The following is a 25,000-nucleotide window of genomic DNA, read 5'->3' as shown; positions in this document are numbered from 1 at the left end:
GTTTTTTTTTTTTTTTTCTAGAGTATTTTCACATGCCCTAGCATGGCCGTGTGGTTAACAAGCTTGCTTTGCATATACATGGTTTCCAGTTCAATCCCACTCTGCAACACTGTGATTATATATCAGATAAGTACTGTGGTGGATGTAATCGACTAGCCCCACCTCCCACTGCACTTCCTACCATAAACTTTCAAGCTTTGTGCCCATTATAGAAAGGATTATTAGTTCTGAGTTCAAATTCTGCCAAGGTCGACTTTGCCTTTCATCCATTCGGGGTTGATATAATTAGTACCAGTTATGCACTGGGGTTGATGTAATTGACTATCCCCATTCCCCCAAAATTTCAGTCCTTGTGCCTATAATAGAAAGGATTATTATTATTATCATTATTATTATTAGAAATATTAATATTTCTAAGTCTCTCCAAAGGAGACTATGACAGTGGTACTGGATATTAATAGTTTTGTCAAGCTAATATGACAGTCCAGAAATATAGGACGAATGCTGCCGTTGATTAACTCCAAGAGGCCATCGCCTCTAGCTAGCTATGTGACACAGGAATCTGTGTCCATTATAACCTTTGAACAGGGGAGGTTATTATTAATTAATTTCTGACGGGAGTGTATATATATATATATATATATTTATTACGTTTAAATATTTGTTGTGCAAGATTTTTTATGTGAAGTCGTGTGTTGAAACAGATATTGTTATATTTCGAAATGGTCATTTTGCCAGTTTAGCCAATAAATAACACTGAAGCAAAATATAGTGCGTGTGTTTTTATTGGCTAAACTGGCAAAATGACCATTCCGAAATATAACAATATATATTTATTCTTTTACTTGTTTCAGTTATTTGACTGTGGCCATGCTGGAGCACCACCTTTAGTCGAGCAAATCGACCCCAGGACTTATGCTTTGTAAGCCCAGTACTTATTCTATCGGTCCTTTTTGCCGAACCGCTAAGTTACGGGGACGTAAACACACCAGCATCGGTTGTCAAGCGATGTTGGGGGGGACAAACACAGACACACAAACACACACACATACATATATATATACATATATACGACAGGCTTCTTTTAGTTTCCGTCTACAAAATCCACTCACAAGGCTTTGGTCAGGCCGAGGCTATAGTAGGAGACACTTGCCCATGGTGCCATGCAGTGGGACTGAACCCAGAGCCATGTGGTTGGTTAGCAAGCTGCTTACCACACAGCCAGTCCTACATGTTCAAATTCTGCTGAGATCAACTTTACCTTTCATCCTTTTGGGGTCGATAAAATAAGCACTGGAGTCAATGTAATCGACTTAGTTCCTCTCCTGAAATTGCTGGTTTCCTGCCAAATTTCAAAATCATTATCATTATTTGTTAGGTCATTTGTATGTCTGTTTTTCCACGACGGCATAGGTTAGATGGATATATTCTTGAAGGACTTTGTCACACTTGGATGCCTTTCCAGTTGCTAACACTGACATGCTTTTCTCATGCAAGTGTTCATAGTTTGTCTTTTCTTATATGTCTTCAAAGGTACTTGGCCGAAAGATGATCGGTTGACCAGGGAAATGACAGCCACATCACCACTTGTAACTGCATGGATTGTCATAAAACATCGGACTTTAAAGACACGCATACATGCGCACACAGGCATGCATACACAGACATGGATATACCTGCAATCCAATTATACATGTGTGTATACAGGAATAGCTGTGTGGTTAAGAAGCTCACTTCTCGATCATGTGGTCTTTGGATCAGTTCCACAATGAGTTACATTGGACCAATGCTTTCTGCTATCTCCCCAGGCTGACCAAAGCATTGTGAGTGGATTTGTTAGACAGAAACTTGGAAAACTATCATCTATGTATATATGTGTGTGTCTGTAGGAGTGGCTGTGTGGTAAGTAGCTTGCTTATGAACCACATGGTTTTGCGTTCAGTCCCACTGTGTGGCACCTTGGGCAAGTGTCTTCTACTATAGCCTCGGGCCGACCAAAACCCTGTGAGTGGATTTGGTAGACGGAAACTGAAAGAAGGTGCTCCAGCATGGCCACTGTCAAATGACTGAAACAAGTAAAAGAATAAATATATATTGTTATATTTCGGAATGGTCATTTTGCCAGTTTAGCCAATAAAAACACACGCACTATATATTTGGTGTTATTTTGCTTCAGTGTTATTTATTGGCTAAACTGGCAAAATGACCATTCCGAAATATAACAATATCTGTTTCAACACACGACTTCACATAAAAAATCTTGCACAACAAATATTTAAACGTAATAAATATATATATATATATATATATACACTCCCGTCAGAAATTAATTAGCACCCTTGATTTGCTCTTCACTCAAGGTATGTGCTGTCACCTAGTGGCCATATCTCGAACTATTGCTTTGTTGCGAGTTCACTGTTGCGCAGAACGATGACGTAACTTTGTTTGCAGAGCAGTTTGAGAGTCTACAGCCTTATGATGTTGACATAGCAGTGCAACAACTTGGAGTGCGGATGCAGACAAATCTTCCTTTGTTTAATAGATATAGGTAGCGCCTCGCAAGGACCGAAATCACACCATACTAAGTTTTCTCATCGCGTAAGACGTTTTGAACAGCTCATAAGGTTAATTGATTTAACCTATTTAATGTAGAAATTTGAGAAGTGCTAATTAATTTCTGACGCAAGTGTATATATATATATAGAATAGCATGTAGCCCACTTTGACCACAGCACCTCATCATCTGGTAGCTATCTTGGACTTCCTGTCCTTCTCCATTCTATATCCTCAGCCTGAAAGAGACAATTTTGTTGGAGGTCCATGAAGCATTAAGTTGCATGGAGCTGAATACATGTGGCCCCTACTAAATGTGTTGAGTGCTGTTTTCTTTCATTTCTCCATTCACTCATTTAGCTCATACACACACACACACACACATATACATATATATATATATATACACACACACACACACACACATATATACTTATACACACATGTATATTTGCATGTATGCATACTTACATACAGATATGTATATATACATATACATATGTGTGTTGAGACAGATATTGTTGTATTTAGAAATGGTCATGTTGCCAGTTTAGCCAATAAAGTTAGAAAGGAGAGACACACAAATAAGAAAGAAGAAAGCAAAGGACCACTGATGAGGTCGCAGAAGTGTGACGAAAGAACTCTGGCCGAAGTAAGATTAAGATTAATGTAAAAAATAAATAACACCAAATATATAGTGTGTGTGTTTTTATTGGCGAAACTAGCAACATGACCATACCTAAATACAACAATATATATATATATTGCCAGTGCGGCCGGACTGACTCCTGTGCAGGTGGCACATATAAAGCCCTATTTGAGCATGGCCAATGCCAGTACTGCCTAACTGGTCCTCATGCCTGTGGCACATACAAAGCACCCACTACACTTACGGAGTGGTTGGCATTAGGAAGGGCATCCAGCTGTAGAAACATTGCCAGATCAGATTGGAGCCTGATGCAACCTACTAGCTTGCCAGTCCTAAGTCTAACCATCTAACCCATGCTAGCATGGAAAGCAGACATTAAACAATGATGATATGTATTTGCACATATGCATACTTACATACAGATATATGTGAGATGCTCCGGTGCATCTTAAATTATGCAAGTCATACCCATAGTCATGTTCGTTCACTCCTGCGTACAAATCGATACAAAGAACACAAGATTTTCTCACCAACCCCGCACCAACACCGCTCCTGCATCGCACTTCTCCACACCACAACACAATGTTGCACACCCAGTAAATGTTGAAAACTGTTTAAATTGATCACAAATTCAATCTTGTCATCAATTATGCTACAATTAAATAAACGCAGATATTAAACTGCAGGTATGATGTATGATGGAATTAAACCGACTGACCTCAGCTGTCATGTGTCTTTGTGTGGGTGTGTGTGTGTGTGTGTGTATGTATGTGCCTGTGTGTGTGTTTGTCTGCGTGTGTGTGTCTGTATTTGTTTGTGATTGTGTCTGCATGTGTGTGTGTGTGTGTCTGCATGTGTGTATCTGTATTTGTGTGTGTCTGTGTCTGTGTGTGTGTGTGTGTGTGTCTCTGTATTTGTTTTTGATTGTGTCTGCATGTGTGTGTGTGTGTGTCTGCATGTGTGTGTCTGTATTTGTGTGTGTCTGTGTCTGTGTGTGTGTGTGGTGTGTGTGTGTCTGCATGTGTGTGTCTGTATTTGTTTGTGATTGTGTCTGCATGTGTGTGTGTGGTGTCTGCATGTGTGGTAGTATTTGTGTGTGTGTCTGCATTGTGTGTGTGTGTCTGCATGTGTGTGTGTGTGTCTGCATGTGTGTGTCTGTATTTGTGTGTGTCTGTGTCTGCATGTGTGTGTGTGTGTCTGCATTGTGTGTGTGTGTCTGCATTGTGTGTGTGTCTGCATGTGTGTGTGTGTGTCTGCATGTGTGTGTCTGTATTTGTGTGTGTCTGTGTCTGCATGTGTGTGTGTGTGTCTGCATTGTGTGTGTGTGTCTGCATGTGTGTGTGTGTGCATGTGTGTGTGTGTCTGCATGTGTGTGTATGTCTGCATGTGTGTTTGTGTGTGCGTGTGTCAAGTGTTGTCAGCAGTTCTGGTGGTGGTGTTGGTGGTGTGCACTTTCTTTGATTTGTACTTTACTGTATGGAATTTTTGTTTTAGTGTGTCTGAGTTGTGTCATTTTCCTCCTCCTCCTCCGCCTCATCATCATCATCATCATCTGACTACCTTCCTCTATGCTGCCCTGTTCCTGGGGAGCTGGCAAGTCAGAAGTCCACACCAATCCCTGCTGTCTATACTATCTACTTTGGCAAGGTTTCTCTGGTTGGATGCCCTCCCTAAAGCCAACCACCGGGTGCTTTTTATGTGGCACCAGCACCAGTGGGTCCACCCAGTAACTTGCAAGACAAAAGCCCTCATCTGAGTGGAGAGTCCTATTGACAGAAATGGGTGCATATTATTTATATACTTCTTTTTCTGTCTGCTTGTCTATCTCTTTCTCTCCCTCACCACACACACACACACACGTATATATATATATAATATATATATATATATATATATATATATATATATATATATATATTATATATAATATATATATATATATATATAATATATATATATATATATATATATATATATATATATATATGTGTGTATCTATGCCAGTGGCACATAAAAAGCACCATCCGAACGTGGCTGATGCCAGCGCCGCCCTGACTGGCTTCTGTGCCGGTGGCACATAAAAAGCACTATCCGAACGTTGCCAGCGCCGCCTTGGCTGGCTTCCGTGCCGCTGGCACGTTAAAAGCTCCAACCGATCGTGGCTGATGCCGGACCCCCCTCCCTGGCACCTGTGCAGGTGGCACGTAAAAAGCACCCACTACACTCGCGGAGTGGTTGGCGTTAGGAAGGGCATCCAGCCGTAGAAACTCTGCCATATCAGACTGAAGCCTGGAGCAGCCCCTGGCTTCCGGTCGAACCGTCCAACCCGTGCTAGCACGGAAAACGGACGTTAAATGATGATGATGATGATGATGATGATATATATATATAAAATTAATTTAAATCAATTCAGTCTGTACTGATAGTGAAAAACAGTAGTTGAAAAGTTAGTCATGTCTCAGTTGGTCAGCAAGCTGAATAAAAATTTGTCATTAGTGACAAATACATTCTTTTATTCTTTTACTTCTTTCAGTCATTTGAGTGGGGCCATGCTGGAGCACCATCTTTTGGTCGAAGAAATCAACCCCTGGACTTATTCTTTGTACACCCAGTACTTATTCTATTGGTCCCTCTGCTGAACCGCCAGATTATGGGCACACAAACAAAGGCACGCTGGCGATTTTTTTCCTGTCTTCCCTTCTCTGGATCTTTCCTTCTCCTATGTTTCCGACGAAGAGCTCCACTCGAAACGTTAAACCCTCCTTCTTCCCTTCTTTCCTTAGCGTCCAATAATACTATATTTGTTCCACGTCCTTGCGTTGTTGTGTTTTTTTGTGTTTTCTTGTTTGGATTAACTTTATATATATATATATATATACGATGGACTTCTTTCACTTTCTGTCTACCAAATCCATTGACAAGGCTTTGGTCAGCCTGAGGCTATAGTAGATGGTACTTGCCCAAAGTGTCACACAGTGGGACTGAACCAGGAACCATGTGATTGGGAAGCAAGCTTCTTTCCACACAGCCACCACTCACATAAATTTTCCTTTAGAGTCAATAGACAAGATTCGGAGATGCTCAATATAAAGAACACTTTGTTGCACTCGTATGATTTGAACTTACACTCCAAAATCACTAGAGTTTTATCTCACCACCCTCAAGGCTGAGGGCAGATCTACCGAATGTCTATATGCTTCCAGTACTGGCTGCATATTGAAATAAAGTGTTTTACTCAACGACAGAATACTCTGCCAGAAATTGAAGTTGCTAATCTTAAAGACTGTACGGACATGTCTTCTTATCCTGAAAGATTTCATTAATGGTTACTGTTCCTCTTTAGTGTCACCTACCTCTCCTCTAAACCCAGTCACGCTGTGATCCTACATAAAGCAGGAATACTTTCAATGTCACGTCCGGTGGATTCCTGGCAAAACAGGAAGGAACTACACACGTACAAGGTGCAGGCATGGTTGTGTAGTGGGAAACTTGCTTCCCAACTATATGGTTCCAGGTTCAGTCCCACTGCATTGCAACTTGGGCAAGTGTCTTCTACTATAGCCTCAGGCCGACCAAAGCCTTGAGAGTGGATTTGGTATACAGAAGACAAAAGACACCTGTTGTGTGTGTGTGTGTGTGTGTGTATTTACATATAGACACAGGTGTGACTGTGTGGTAAGAAGCTTATTTCTCAACCCCATGGTGGTCGGTTCAGTCCCACTGTACAGCACATTGGGCAAGTGCCTTCTATTGTAGCCTTGGCCTCACCAAAGCCTTGTAAATGGATTTGGCTGATGGAAACTGAAAGAAGCCCATCATGTGTGTGTGTGTGTTTGTGTATTTCTTTGTGTCTGTGATTGTTCCCCACCTTCACCTGATTAATGGTGTCGGTTTGTTTACATCCCTGTAACTTAGCAGTTTACGAAAAATTGACTGATAGAATAAGTATGGGACATCATAAAAGACAATAAGAACTGTAGTCAGTTCATTCAACTAAAAGTTCTTCATGGTGGTGCCCCAGCATGGCCATAATCTAATGACTGAAGTGGATAAAGCTGTATATGCCACTATTTAGTTTTTGTCTGGGAGCCCCAGGAGGATAGGGTCTGACACAGGGACCCAGGTCCGAGAGGGTTAAGGTTGCTTGCTATGTGGCAGAGGGGACTAAGGGACTTACTGTATACTTGTAGATTTATTAGGAGTGTTGTTTGTTCCTTCTCAAGCCATGCCTGGCTCATAAGGGCCGGTTTCCCGGTTTCCTTGGTGTATAGGTTCCCCACCTGGATGGGATGCCGGTCTGTCGCAGGTGAGCTGCAAGATGCAGGAGGAAAGAGCAAGAGAAAGCTGTGGTGAAAGAGTCAGCAGAAGTTCACCATTACCTTCTGCCAGAGCCACATGGAGCTTAGGTGTTTCACTCATAAATACACACATTGCTCGGTCTGAGATTCGAACCCGCGATCCCTCAACTGCGAGTCCGCTGCTTTAAGCACTAGGCCATGTGCCTTATTAGGAGTGTAAGGGTTTCTAAAAATGAAGTTGGTAGCCTACAGCTGGTTGACATTTAAGCTTGATCGGAATAATAACAACTGCTTATAATTCTCATGATTGGGTAGACTGCTGTAGTCTACTTATTTGCTTGCATCATGATCTTGCTTGATAGGGCTGGGGTCATCCAAGGTTAATGGTCCCAGAGACATCATCATGCGTAGAGCCGACTAGGTCCACCAGTGTTCTCCATCACTAGCAGCCCCTCTGCATTCTCCAAGGTGACATTGAGCCACTGGAGATCTTCCCTCATCACGTCCAGCTGTCTGATATGAAGCCTACCTTGAGACCTCATCCAGCTCATAGATGCTGTGTCAAATGAGACTAAAGTCTTTGTAAGATGATCCAGCAGGATATAGAGGACAATGCATGTGATGGATTTCTATGAAGTAGGAGGCTGTGGGTTGATGTATACATGCATGCAGTTCTTTGTTGGAAACATGATGGTACCATCTGCTGTTCATAATGGTTTTCAAGGCTCTGCTATCAAAGCTATCAATCCTTTTTGCTGGGATCTTTGAGCAGGGCCACATTTTTGCTCCATAGATGAGAATGCAGAGGGCCAATGTATTATAGACACGGAACTTTACCATTTGGGAGATAGAGCAGTTAGGCCTCCTTTTATTACCCCTTCACTCCTTTCAGTCACTGGACTGTGGTCATGCTGGAGCACCACCTTGTGAAAAATATTTTGGTCTCATTGAAATGCTGAGGCAATTGTGGTGGCAATTATAGTGATGATGGCTGGTGACGTATATAATGATAGTTGGTGACGTATATAATGATAGTTGGGAGGTTGTGAGTCCCACACATAGGACAGGATGTGTTTGTCAGTCAGAGATGTGATTCTGCTGCATCTCGAGATGCAGTGGAATCACATAGGCGACCAGGATGCAGCTGGTGTGATGAAAATTTTGGCATCAAATGATAAATGTTTATGTGAAGTTAAGAGCCTTTCTGTGTTTTTGAGTTGGTGATATCTGTCTTCCATGCTGCAGTCGTTTTAGTTTCAACACATGGTCCCTGACAAAATCACTTGCATAACAAGTACTTCACCAAACTGCATTTATAGACGTGAGTGTGTGTATGTATGTATGTATAAAGGTATGGATCTGTATGTATATGTATGTATGCATGTGTATGTATATATGTAAGTGTATATATACCACACACACACATATATATATATATATTATATATATATATATATATATACACATATATATATATGCGTACATGTATAGGTGTGTGTGTGTATTTACTCACACATGCACAAATTTTCTATATATGTATGAGTAAATATATATACACACATATGCATATATAGATACATATCTAAGTCTATCTCTACATGCATATGTATTTTTGTATGTGTTTGCATGTATGTGTGTGTGTCTGTGTGTGTGTATATATATATATATATATATATATATATATATATATATACATAATATATATATATATATACACACATACATGTATACATATACACATACACATGTATTTGTATGTGTATACATGTATATATATGCATATATATATATATATATATATATATATATATATACACACACAAATATACATGTATTTGTATGTGTATACATGTATATATATATGCATATATAATATATATATATATAATATATATATATATACACACACAAATATACATGTATTTGTATGTGTATACATGTATATATATATGCATATATATATATATATACACAAATATACATATACACATACACATGTATTTGTATGTGTATACATGTATATATATATATGTTTATATATATATATATCATCATCATCATCATTTAACGTCCGCTTTCCATGCTAGCATATATATATATATATATACATATACATGCACACACAGACACGCACACATGCTCTCACACACAGACACACACTTACATTTACACACCTATTGAGACCACCATATCAGCCACAAACTAATTAAGTTTCCTCGTCATCCAAGATTCTTAATTTATTCAATTTGTCAACAATTGTCGAAGAATCAGATCAAAATCCTTTCCAAAGAACTCCAAAATCCCCGCAAAGATTAATAGGTGTTTGTGATGTTGGAAGTATGGCACTGAAATTGGTTTAGTGGGTGTGGGGCTGGCGCCGGCCTGGGAATGGTATGGTGGCAGCAAATGGAACTTGTTTCACTACGTGTGTGTGTGTCTGTGTGTCATGTGTTTTGTTGTTTTTCCTCTTTTTTTTTGTATTTTATTAATTGCGTTGATTTTTTTTTATCTGTCTGCCTGCCTTCATGTCTGTCTGTCAGTCTGTTTACCTGTCTGCCTGTTGGGCTTTTGGTCTGCGTATCTGTCTGCCTGTCTGCCTGTCTGTCTGTCTTCTACCTGCACATGCCAATGCACAGATGAAATGCATATGTAGAGAGAGGAGAGAGCGAGAGAAAAGGAGACAAGGTGAGAGAGTGTAAGAGAGAAATAGATGAGGAAAAGATACATCAGTAAAATGTATATATATATGCACCCAGTTATGTATGTATGTGTGTATATCTATTTAACCATCCATCTGCCTGTCTGTCTTACTGCTTTGTTAGTTTGGATAGTGCTTTTTTTTTTTTTTTGGCTATTTGAACTACTGACCTTGATATATATACTCTTTTACTCTTTTACTTGTTTCAGTCATTTGACTGCGGCCATGCTGGAGCACTGCCTTCAATCGAGCAACTCGACCCCGGCACTTATTCTTTTGTAAGCCCAGTACTTATTCTATCGGTCTCTTTTGCCAAACCGCTAAGTGCCGGAGACATAAACACTCCAGCATCGGTTGTCAAGCAATGCTAGGGGGACAAACACAGACACACAAACACACACACGCATATATATATATATATATACACATATGCAACGGGCTTCTTTCAGTTTCTGTCTACCAAATCCACTCACAAGGCTTCGGTTGGCCCGAGGCTATAGTAGAAGACACTTACCCAAGATGCCACACAGTGGGACGGAACCCGGAACCATGTGGTTGGTAAACAAGCTACTTACCACACAGCCACTCCTACACCTATATGTGTATATCTATTTATCCATCCATCTGCCTGTCTGTCTTACTACTCTGTTAGTTTGGGAAGTGCTTTTTTTTTGGCTATTTGAACTACTGACCTTGATATATATATATATATATATATCATCATCATCATCATCATCGTTTACATCTGCTTTCCATGCTAGCATGGGTTGGACGGTTTGACTGAGGACCGGTGAACCAGATGGCTGCACCAGGCTCCAATCTTTCTACAGATGGATGGCCACCCTAACGCCAACCACTCCGGGAGTGTAGTGGGTGCTTTTACGTGCCACCGGCACGAGGGCCAGTCAGGCGGTACTGGCAACGGCCACGGAAAAATCGTTTTTTTTTTTACGTGTCACCTGCACACCAGCACAAGTGCTTATATATATATATATATATATATATATATATATAGCAAGAAAGACAGACAGGCAGATAGATGGATAAATAGATACAGACACACACACACACACACATACACAACTGGGTGCATGGTTCTTGGTCTCAAGCATTTGTCTTATGAAGAAAGGCTGAAGATGCTCGACCTTTATTCTCTAGAAAAACGCCGCCGCCGTGGTGATCTCATTCTTGCTCACAACCTCATAAGCGGAAAGTGTAACCTCGCGAAAGAGCTGTTCTTCACTCCTGCTCCAGAGCTTCGGCTGCGGGGTCACTCCGAAAAGCTCTATCTGCAACGATTTCATCTCAATCAAAGGAGAGGGGCTTTCTCCATCCGGGTTGCGGGTCCGTAGAATAAGCTGCCAGACGAGATAGTGAAGATGCCGACGGCCACTTGGTTCAAAGTCTCTCTTGACCACAAATGGCCTGAACTCTGCAACACAGTATATAAATTTCCTACTGGGAATGACCAAGTTTTAAAATCTGCTGGATCTCACTCTTACATTGCTTATAAACTCTATATTTGGAAGGACTCATATTAAACTCTGTTGGACTTTTGGACTTTACTCAAAGGATATTGGAATATTGCATATATACCATTATGCCTAAAAAATGGATTTACAACTTCAATATCCCTACATATCTTGCATCTATTTTCTTTCCTCCACCTCACTCTCTATTTGTATCACATCGGAACTAACTATGACTTAACCATCCTCTCACACCGTCTCCGATGAAGGGATGTAATTAATAAATATCCTAGAAACAGCTGTAAGAACTTTTATCTATAAATGCTCTAATATCTACACAGCCTTGGTTCTTTATCTTATTACGCAAAAGATTCTTATATACACACGCTGACATAGAACCAACGTTGAACCCTTTATTCGCAATATTACCGAATCTGGAACTTGACTATGGTCTGTCTATAGCACTTATTCAGCATTACCTAACACCTTTGGGTCTCAATGACACCTTTGGGTCTCAGTGACACCATTACCTTTCATAACCTCCATTTCTCACTATTATATATATATATAAATATATATAATTAATAATATCAAAGGATAATTAGAAATATTAGAAATTTCCATTACCAGTGGCCTAGCATGTAAAAATTTAGTCAATAGATTATATATTATTCATGTAAATAGTGTACATTTAAACACATAAGAGGCATCCATCATAGGACTCCTTGCATGCTAGAGAGAACAGTTAAATTCCAAACCACTATTAGGAATAAAATTTCAAAGGGAATGAAAAATGAAAATATTTACCATCTAACTTCTGGACCAATGGTTTCAGACTTTTTTTAGCAAATAAAATAATTTACTAGGCGAAGTCTTCTTCAGCAGGTACACCTTAGATTAAATATATATACATAAGGCAATCCAGTATATGCTCCGTGCTTATACATTCTAATTTTTCAAATCTACTGCCACTACCTTCACTGCAATGGCTTGCACTACCACCACCACCACTATGACCAGCTTGTGCTACCACTGCCACTATCAGTGTGACGGTGTTGGGCTACCATCACCAGCACCATTACTGACACCAGCAAACTAATGACACTACTACATTTTGAACCATCACTACGCTCATGACTACAGCTATCACCACCATCACAACCACCAGCACCACCATATTTACTACGACTACACACCTCCACCAACACCACCACCTGTTCCACTCGAGGCCACCACTACCATCTCTGTGCTCACAACTACAACTTCTGCCACCATCACCAGTGTCTTGTACTACCTCCACACAACCACTGTACCATCAAGGATAACATTATCAGCACAACCAGCACCACTGTTCTGCCACTATGTCTCCACCACCACTTCCATCGCTACCATCATCAGCAATGTATCCTGCTGCCCCCACCATCAGCAGCATATACCAACATCACTACCATCATCACTACCATCAACATCATAATAATATACCCTGGCACACCATCACTACCATCAGCAGCAGAGTATTCAATCACCACCATCACCACCAACACCATCATCATCACTACCACTATCACTGCCATCAACCTCAGCACATACCACCTCCACCACCACCACCACCACCACCACCATCATTACTACCACCACCACCACCACCATCAGCATATACCACCACCACCACCACCACCATCAGCATATACCACCACCACCACCACCACCACCACCATCATTACTACCACCACCACCACCATCAGCATATACCACCACCATTATCACTACCACCACCACCACCACCACCACCATCATCACTACCACCACCACCACCACCATCATCACTACCACCACCACCACCACCATCATCACTACCACCACCACCACCACCATCAGCATATACCACCACCACCACCACCATCAGCATATACCACCACCACCACCACCATGTCTACCGTGCAGAATGCCACCCCCTCACATTTAACAACAAGCCACATATCCCAAGAGAGAGTGAGAGATACAGAGCTGAGAGAAAAGAGACAGACAGACAGACAGTCAGAGAGAAGAGAGAGAGAGAGAGAGAGAGACCAAGAGAGAACTTGTAAAGAAATTGAAAAATTCTTTGGAGAAATAACAGAAAAAAATTCTTCCATATTAGCATATTGTTACCATTTGTAGGATATTGATAAACTGTTGTACATAGCACAGCGGGAGCCGAGCTAAACCTATCCACATTGGTCTTTGAGATAAGCTCCATTCGTCGACGAGTCTTCGATTATTCGGAGACAGAATTCTCAACAAGAACTTAATTTCTCTTTGAAAAATGTCGTGGATTTCGTTTTTTGTCTTTTATTATCATCATCATCATCATTATTATTATTATTATTGTTGTGATTGTTATTATTATTGTTATTATTATTGTTATTATTATTATTACTATTATATTGATTATTCTCATCATCATTATTATTATTATTATTATTGTTGCTATCATTATTATTATTATTATTATTATATTATTATTATTATTATTATTATTATTATTATTACTATTATTATTATCATTATTATCATTATTATCATTATTATCATTATTATATTATTCATTATTATTATCATTATTATTATATTATTATAATCACATTATTATTATTATCATTATTATTATTATTATTATTTTTATTATTATAATTATTGTTCTTATTATTATTGTTGTTATTATTATTGTTTTTGTGATTTATTTTCTGAACAAATTTTTCAGTTCCGTGTGAGTTTTGTGAAAAAAAAAAAGAAATTGTGAAAATTTGTTTCTTTTCATTGTATAAAGAGTTTTTGGAAGAATATTCATGTGTTATTCATGTAGGGATTCACAGAATATATATATATATACACATACACATACACACAAGCACATCATGTATACAATGTATACACATTGTGTGTATACACATACACACAAGCACATCAGCATACTTTACAATGGAACAGAAAACAAAAGGAAAACATTTTTTAAATAAAGAACAAATCCATCACCTGTACACACACACACACATATATAGAAATGTGTCACATAAAGATATTATATGAGTATAGTATAGATATATATAGCTTTGAAATATATGTTTAGGCACAGTTATGTCTGTGTGGTAACAACCTTGAATCCCAGCCACTTGGTTCCGGGTTCAGTCCCACTGCATGGCACCTTGTGCACATATCTTCTACTATAGCTTCAGGCTCACCCAATCCTTGTGAATGGATTTGGTAGACAGAAAGGGAAAGAAGCCCATCGCATATATATATATATATATATATTATATATTACGTGTATGTGTTATATGTATGTATATATATATAATATATATATATATATAATATATATATATATATATAACATACACAAACACAACATATATATATATATATATATATATATATATATTAATTTCATTTCATTTTCATTTATTCATTTACTTGTTTCAGTCATTTGACTCTGGCCATGCTGGAGCACCGCCTTTAGTCGAGCAAATCGATCCCAGGACTTATTCTTTGTAAGCCTAGTACTTATTCTATCGGTCTCTTTTGCCGAACTGCTAAGTTACGGGGACGTAAACACACCAGCATCGGTTGTCAAGCAATGTTAGGGGGGGGGGTGATAAACACAACACACAAACATACACCACACACACACACACACACACACACACACACACACACACACACACACATATATATACACACACATATATATATGATGGGCTTCTTTCAGTTTCTGTCTACCAAATCCACTCATAAGGCTTTGGTTGGCCTGAGGCTATAGTAGACACTTGCCCAAGGTGCTACGAACCATGTGGTTCATAAGCAAGCTACTTACCACACAGCCACTTTTACGCCTATATATATATATATATATATACACATATATATGTGTGTGTGTATATATATGTATATTTTCCTGGACTACCATATTAGTTTGGTGATAACTATAAATACCCAGTACTGCTGCCATAGTCTCCTTTAAAGAGATTTAGAACTGTTAATATTTGTATATTAGTATATATATATGTATGTATATATATATAAGGTGTGTTCAAAAAGTATCCGACATTATTTCTTTCTGCCAAAACTAATGCTGTGTGGACAGAAGTCACTTGGGTGGGAAGTGACACCACCCATGCTGTGCATACAAGTAAATCTTTATGCTGGCATGCTGCATCAATTCCTGGCTGTTACACCTACAGTACAGATGTGTTGTGCCTGCTTATCAAATCTTTATTTTCACCAGATGCATCAAGCAGAGGTATTGCATTGACTACTAAAGGCAGTGAGCTGGCAGAAACGTTAGCATGCCGGGCGAAATGCGTAGCCGTATTTCGTCTGCCGCTACGTTCTAAGTTCAAATTCCGCCGAGGTCGACTTTGCCTTTCATCCTTTCGGGGTTGATTAAATAAGTACCAGTTATGCACTGGTGCCGATATAATCGACTTAATCTGTTTGTCATCCTTGTTTGTCCCCTCTGTGTTTAGCCCCTTGTCGGTAGTAAAGAAATCGGTATTGCATTGACTTTTTTGCCAAAATCTTGGTGCTACTCAAGCACAAATCTTCCAGAAGATTCGTCAGGCTTTTAGTGATGCTGCCACAGTCAAAACTCAGATCAAGGATTGATACATTTTTTTCTAACATGGCCCCATCTCAGTGGAGTGCGAGCTACACTCAGGCAGGTCATTCAGATCCCTTCCACCATCATTTGACAAGTGGTGTCGTGTGGGTTTACATCACCGCAACTCAGCGGTTCAACAAAAGAGATGATAGAATAAGCACCAGGTTTAAACAGAATAAGTGCTGGGACGATTCATTCAACTCAAAGAATGTCTTCAAGGCAGTGCCCCAGCATGGGCACAGTCTAATGACAGTAACAAATAAATGGTAAAAGATACTCTTTTTTCTCTTTCTTTCTTTTTACTTGTTTCAGTCATTTGACTGCGGCCATGCTGGAGCACCGCCTTTAATCGAGCAACTCGACTCCGGGACTTATTCTTTTGTTAGCCCAGTACTTATTCTATCGGTCTCTTTTGCCAAACCGCTAAGTAACGGGGACATAAACACACCAGCATCGATTGTCAAGCAATGCTAGGGGGACAAACACAGACACACAAACATACACGCACACACATATATATACATATATATCTGTCTATAATAATAATGATATTAATAATACTTTCTACTAAAGGCACAAGGCCTGCAATTTGGTGGGAAGTGACTAGTCGATTGCATTGAACCCAGTGTTTTACTGGTACTTAATTTATCAATCCTAAAAGGATGAAGGGCAAAGTTGACCTTGGTTGGATTTGAACTCAGAATGTTGCAGCAGGCGAAATACTGCTAACCATTTCATCCAGTATACTAACGATTCTGCCAGCATGCCACCTTTATTAATGATGGTGATAAAAAAAATAATCTGAAATTATCGCATTGTTTATCTCCAGGTCCTGGTCAATACAACATAGACAGCTTTGGATCAGAAATTGTGAAAAAAGCCTATTTGGAGAGTACAAGGCGTGGCATATTTGGTTCGTCAGCGCCACGGAACATGACGGTCGTCAACAAAGACACGGAACATAATCCTGGGCCGTCACATTACAATGTGAAAGAGAAACCGTTTGATGCTGCTAACGCAAAACCATCCTCATTCTTTGCCTCCACTACAAAACGTCATGACAAGCCGACACCCAGTGGGGTAGGTGATTGGTTTGTTCTTCCTGTCTTTGTCCGTTTTGTTCTCTCTCTCTCTTGACAGATTTATATTGATGTTGCTGATGTTGTTGTTGTTGTGGATGTTTAATCTTGAGGTCGTTTCTCATCCTCTACAGACCTATGATGAAAACTATCTCACCTATATATATATATATATGTATATATATATATATATATGTAATTATTATTTGAGGGAATAAAATCCAAACTTACAAGGAAAAAGAATTCAATTTAGAAATACTAAATCAAATTCCGCACAATATAATATATATAAAATATTAGAAAAAAACCCACCTTTTATCAATTCAAAATGAGTAATTAAATTACACCATCTAGAAAATTACATATAATAGAAAAGTTAAAATTAAAATAACAATTAAAAAGAAAAGATTAAGTAAATTACAAGAATAATATAATGTATATAATAGGTAGAAAAACACACACATACATACATACAAGCATACACACTCACAAACACACATATATATATAGTGTATTCTTAGCTACAATAGCAACAATATGACTTTCTTCAATCTTTTTGCTCTGTTGAAATATTTGAGAAAAATTATATTAATATTTCATTTTGGGATTTGGTTTGTATGCATACAGTTCTCTGGATAAGATCAGAAAGATAGGGTTCGAGTATACGGTGGGGAGCAGGGGGTTAGAAAGAAATTAGATAACATTATACGTAATGATACCAGTGGTACCTGCCCTAGATATAGAAACAAAGAATGGAATAGGATACAAGGAACCTGTGACAAAGCAAACAGGGTGAACACGTGGTATAAAACCGACAAATATCAAGGAGTAATGTTTGTAGAGGCCACAGCCTATGGAGAACTAGCCTGATGATTTAAGAAAGCTCTGAAAGAGGCCAAACTCAACATTACTATCATTGAAAAGCCAGGGGGCTCCATCAGGTCACAACTATATAGGATTTACCCCTTTGAGAATACCATATGCACCAATGATAACTGCATGGTATGTAGGATTAGCCCTGGCATTAAGTGTAAAACTGGAAATGTAGTTTACAGCATAAGATGCATAGAAGGTGCTTGTAAAGACATGAACATGACACACATGGGGAGACATCCAGCAGCATTGCGGAATAACTAAATGAACATCGGAGACAATATGATGACAGAAAACAGTCCTCCATACTCTACCAACATGGAGGCAACTTGGGTCAACTTGACATCCGCATCTTAGCCAAGCACCCAAAAGACCCAAACTCAGACAAATATGGGAGTATGTCCTTATAAATGAAACTTGCCCAATACTAAATAGGAAATATACATAGTAGATATCATATCCCCATACCCACAGTTTACACAGGTAGAGTAGAATAGTTAGTGGGCTGTTATGTAGATTTATGTAGATAGATGCATGTATGTATGTGAGTGTGGGTGGGGGTGTACGTATATATATGTATATGCACATATATGTAAACATATGAAGATGAAAATAAACAGATCAACATTGAGACGGATAGGTACATAGATTATATGAACAGACAAGCACACATAGGCAAATGGAGACTGAAACACATCACCATATACACACACACTTTACTTCACACAAGGACACATGGAGACACGGGTCCACACATATGGAGATGCATATCCATACATACAAACAGGGTACATAGTTGCATAACACACATACACACACACACACACATGCACACACAAGGAGACAGAGGTGCATACATATACAAACACATGCTCACACACACACATACATAGAAAATACACAAACACAGACATGCACACACATAAATATGCAGGATACATACATACAGATGCACACACATACATATATACATATGCACACACATACATATATACATATGCACACACATACATATATACATAAACTCCCATGCATACATACATGCATGCATGCATAGACACACACACACACACACACTGACCCACACACATGCGCACAAACAAACAAAAAGGAACACAGTGTAAATAATGGACAGAGTCAAGACTATTGAAAAGGTTGTAAGATGCAACGAAAATTTTAGGAAAATAAAAATAAGAAATAAGTGAAAATTTTATCGGTGAGTGTGTTAAATTATAAGGCACAAAAAAAATTACTCTGCCCAGACACAACAGATTATAATAATGCGTCCTACTTGTTAAAATACTATTTATTTATTTGTGCAACTAAAGATGGCACTGCACTTAAAACGATGTAATGACTGCATTGTTCAGTTAAATGGAGCCGCTTGAAACAGCTGTACTACATCACTACTTGATATCCTGCTGCTTATTTTGATTACATATATATATATACATATTTATGCACACACACGCACACACACACACACACGCACACACACACACACACATATCTTGTATATATTCATATAAAAAACACACACATATGTGTATATTTATATACACACACATGCATGTGAGTGTGTATGCTTTATATATATATATATATATATATATTATATACACACGCACACACATATATGTAATATACATATATTTATATTATTTATATGTAATGTACTTATATGTCATATACATATATATATATATATTATATACACATATATTTTGTATATAATATATATTATAGATATATATAATTTATAGATGTTATATAGGTAACACACATGTGTCTGTGTGAGTGTGTGTGTGTGTATATATATATATATATATATTTATATAAATATAGACACACACATACATTAGAAAACGGACTTGATTAGCCTTTAGATGATATGTCTAGAAATTCAAAGTGTCAAGGTGTATTACATGAAAACACCTGAGATATGCAAACTCTGGATTCACAATAGATATAGCTCACCTGTCCCCAACAGTAAGTGTTGCAACTGAGAAGGCTGTCAACCAATGTGATACCATCTCTCCAAAGCTCTTTATTGCCTGTCTAGAAATGGTCATCAAGGACATCAACTGGACAGGTGGTTTGAACATCAATGGCAAGCAACTAGCACACCTCCAATTTGCAGATGACATTATACTAGTCACTGAAACCACACACCAGCTGCAGACCATGTGGACAGAGCTGGACTCTGAGAGGTTAGCAGTAGGTCTTAAAATGAACTGCATGAAAACAAAATATACCTGGTTGGAAGACATAGCACTGGGTCAAATAGAGATGGGAAGCGATGAAATTGGGAAGGTAAAGGAAGACATCTACTTAGGGCACACAGTGGATGGGATGAAATATAGATGCTGAAATCCCAAAGAAAATTAGGGTAGGATGGATGACATTTAACTCTGTAAAGGATGTCCTCCAAACGGAAATAGACAATACCATGTGTGCCAGACTCTTCCATAGCACTGTCCTACCTGTGCTCTTGTATGCAGGTGAGATGTGGATTACTATGAAAAGGATAGCATATCGATTGGCTACAACATAAAGGGCAGAGAAAGATGCATGCTGGGAATATCATTTGCAGAGAATGTTTAAAATGAGATGGAGTAGAGACAATGATCTGGAAAAATCCCAGATCTTCAGGAGAAAATAATACTTTAATTCATTGATTATAACCTCATTTGGTGAACTTATACGTGTGGATGTGATGAAACTGGAGGGGAAAGATTGAAAAATGCTAGAGAAAAGACTCAAAACAAATATTGTAGTTAGTTACTTTATATTCCAATATATTTTGCAAGCAATGCTATATACCACTACATTCTGCATGCATCTTTATTATATCCTTTAAAATTACATAAGCATTACATGTGTTTCACTAGTGTGTACTAGTATGTTACGCAGTAATTGTTAGAGATGATTGTGTAATCCACCATAAAAAGCTCAGATCTTCAGAAAAAAATAATTTAATCTAGTTTATTTCCAAACCAGTTGGTGAACTTATGTGTGTATGAATGATGGAATTGGAGCAAAAAGATAATAAAATGGTAGAGAAAAGACTGAGAACTAATATTTCTGTTAGCTAATATTTTCATATATTTCCCAATGAATATAATAAACCACTGCGTTCTGCATGCACAGTTATTGCACTGTTATTTTTTATCTCATTCTTTCTTTGATCTCTCTTATTTACGAGCCAATTCTGAGCTCATTTTATTCTTCAATATATACTATATATTTTATATTTATATTTCAATTTTTTTTTTTATATTTCGTATTTTAATACGAAGACCAGTTCATTTAACGATATGACTGGGAACATATCGAAACTAAACTGAAGTGTTTCTTTTCATTTTGTTTTTTTGGGCATCAGTTCATATAAATTTCAATTTGCAAACATACATACATGTAGGTATATGTGTAGGTTGTATTTATATGTATTTATGCACACTTATATATATATAGATATAAATAAACATATATATATATATAATGTACATATTATGTAGAGTGTATTATTGTAACTGGTCTGATTTCATATACATTTCAATTTGCATATATTTGTATGTATGTATCTATACAAATATCGATATACAAACACACACACAGATATATATATATATATGCATGTGTATATATATATATAATATATATATATATATATATATATTATATATATATATATATATATATACATATATGTATGTATATATGTACATGCATGTATATGAATGTGTGTATGTATGCAAGCATACGCTTACATATGTGAGTGTGTGTACATTTATATGTATATATATTTATATATTCATCTGTGTCTTTCTGTGTGTATATACTTATATTTACATTAAAGTCAGTCATTATAAATGCATCCATCATGATGAAAATTTAATTTTCTGGGCTTGACACCTGCTTAGGAGTCTGAAAAAAGGTGTGTGTGTATATATATATGTATATATATATATATATAATATATATATATATATATATATATATATATATATTACATACACATACATACATGAATCTATGTATGCATGTGTATATGTATTTACATACATAATTGTATGAATCTGTATGTTGGCATGTATGTATGTGTATAAACATATATATATATACACACATACACACATACATATATATATGTATATATTTATACACACACACATGCATATTCTTATATAAATAAATATCTTATAATCTGTTAGAAAGCTCTGTGTGATGTAAATGATAATACATGCATGCATACATATGTAGGTATGTATGTATATCCATAGGTATGTATATGTGAATTTATATATGTATATATATGTGTGCAGCTAATAATGAGGCAGAAGAGTCTATTAAGTAGTGTACAAAGAAGCTCTGGATTTAGTGAAATCATCTTGGTTTTCAGAGAGGGTAAAACAGTCGCCTGGTAACAATTGAGACTTTTATCAAATGAGAAGAGAGAGAATCTCAGTCAGAGGTGTGGCTGTGTGGTAAGAAGCTTGCTTCCCAACCACATGGTTCTGGGTTCAATCCCACTGCATTGAAACTTGGACATGTGTCTTCAACTATATCCTTGAGCAGATCAAAGCCTTATGAGTGGATTTGGTTGACAGAAACTGAAAGAAGCCTTTGGTGGTTCTCGGCAGAACCACCAAAGGCAGCGAGCTGGCAGAAACGTTAGCACGCCAGGCGAAATGCTTAGCGGTATTTCGTCTGTTGCTACATTCTGAGTTCAAATTCCGCCGAGGTCGACTTTACCTTTCATCCTTTCGGGGTCAATAAATTAAGTACCAGTTAAGCACTGGGGTTGATATAATCGACTTGATCCGTTTATATCCTTGTTTGTCCCCTCTGTGTGTAGCTCTTTGTGGGCAGTAAAGAAATAAGAAACTGAAAGAAGCCTATTACATATATGCATATATATCTTTGTATGTGTGCCTCTGTGTTTGTTCCCCATTACTGCTTGACAGCTGGTGTTGGTGTGTTTACATCCCTGTAACTCAGCAGTTCTGCAACAGAGACTGTCTGAATACAAGGTCATATCAAAAGGTTCCCAGACTATGTTTAATAAAAATAGCCACTTTGCACAGCAATACACCAGTTCCAGCCAACCTGAGCTGAATTCGATCTTAGAATGTGGAGATTCTAAGGGTTTTGTCTGATGTGCTAACAATTCTGCCAGTTCACTCCCTTAACAACAACAAAACAACAACAATAATAATAATAACAATAATAATAATAATAATCCTTTCTACCAGAAGCACAAGGCCTCAAATTTTAGGGAAGGGATTAAGTCGATCACATTGGTCCCAGTGCATAACTGGTACTTATTTAATCAAAAGGATGAAAGGCAAAGTCAACCTTGGTGGAATTTGAACTCAGAATGTAGCAATAGATGAAATACTGCTAAGCACTTTGCCCATCGTGCTAACGACTGTCAGCTCACCACCTTAATGTTAATTATAATAATGATAACAATATCAGAAGGCATCAAGGGCAATATAAAGGAAATTGGAATAGAGTGCCCAGTAGAACTAATACAAAAGGTTTGCTTCCTTGGCACAGCCAGAATAATCAGTAAGTATTAGCTGAAAAGAATGGATAGCAAGGTGCCATAGGCTGCAGGTAGCAAGCCCGCTTCGCATGCAAGACTCCAGGAGTTCTAACAAAACCTGTGATAAAGAGAAATAATAATGAAAAGAAAAAAAAAATAATAATAATGCCCTGATGCAGTACCAGACAGTGGCTCTCATGGCTTCTGATCTTAACTGATTGGAAGTGTTATCATGTACATTGTTTTGTCTTGGTATAAAAGATAGGCTACAGCAAATATTCTGCTCAATACCACAGATTTGCTTGTCAGTTGTTTGACCTTAACCAGTTGAGCATGTCCCTTGGTGGCTGACGATATGTGCATCTCTAATTACGAGCAGAAGTTGTGGGGGAGCATCATGGCCATGTGTTGAGAGGGATTCTTTGGGATTTGAATAATTCACCTCTGGAAACATAGGTGTTTCGTTCAACATCCTTAAACAACCCTTATTCAGGGACCTTTCGAGTGGGATGGGCTACTCAGCCTGAAAAAATTCTAACTGGGCCCCACCTGCAAGGTCATGTGCTGTTTATCTTCATATGAGATCACCATGTTGTGCACATATGGTTGTGATGCATGTACCTAGTGTACCCTCATCAGACGGGTAGTCATGATGGGTATACTGGGCTTCGTATATTTTACCCCAGTGTCACTTTGATGGCATGCACTGCTCTCTCACCCAATGATAATAATAATAATAATGATAATAATAATAATAATAATAATAATAATATAATAATAATACTCCTTTCTGTTATAGGCAGAAGACCTGAAATTTTGAGGGAGGGGGCTTGTTGATTACTCCCACCCCCAGTGCTTGATTAGTATGCATTTTATTGATCTTGAAACGATAAAGGCAAAATGGACTTTGGGCAGAATTTGATCTCAGAATATAGAGACGAACAAAATACTGTTAAGCATTTTGTTTTGCCTGCTAACAATTCTTCTAGCTCACTGCTTTACTACTACTGCTGCTGCTGCTGCTAATAATAATAATAATAATAATAATAATAATAATAATAGCAACAATAGTTATGCTTATATATCCATATGCACACATAAAAATGTGCACACATACACATTAAACAGATTCATAGATATATACTCTTACACACAGAGACACACACGATTGCACTCTCTATGATACAGTAT

General features: G+C 37.9%; 1 protein-coding gene across 1 annotated transcript in view; it reads left to right on the top strand.

The window, feature by feature from the left end:
* Positions 1 to 25,000, top strand: part of LOC115225473 (sperm-tail PG-rich repeat-containing protein 2-like) — a 604,424-nt gene that overhangs the window by 91,135 nt on the left and 488,289 nt on the right. The window contains exon 5 of the mRNA XM_029796428.2: positions 17,136 to 17,386. Coding sequence (XP_029652288.1) covers positions 17,136 to 17,386 — 251 coding nt within the window. The remainder of the gene's footprint in view (positions 1 to 17,135; positions 17,387 to 25,000) is intronic.

This window comes from Octopus sinensis, linkage group LG27, assembly GCF_006345805.1.
Source record: "Octopus sinensis linkage group LG27, ASM634580v1, whole genome shotgun sequence".
Taxonomy (NCBI): domain Eukaryota; kingdom Metazoa; phylum Mollusca; class Cephalopoda; order Octopoda; family Octopodidae; genus Octopus; species Octopus sinensis.
Note: the sequence above shows the minus strand (reverse complement) of the source record. Positions and strands in the feature narration are given on the sequence as shown.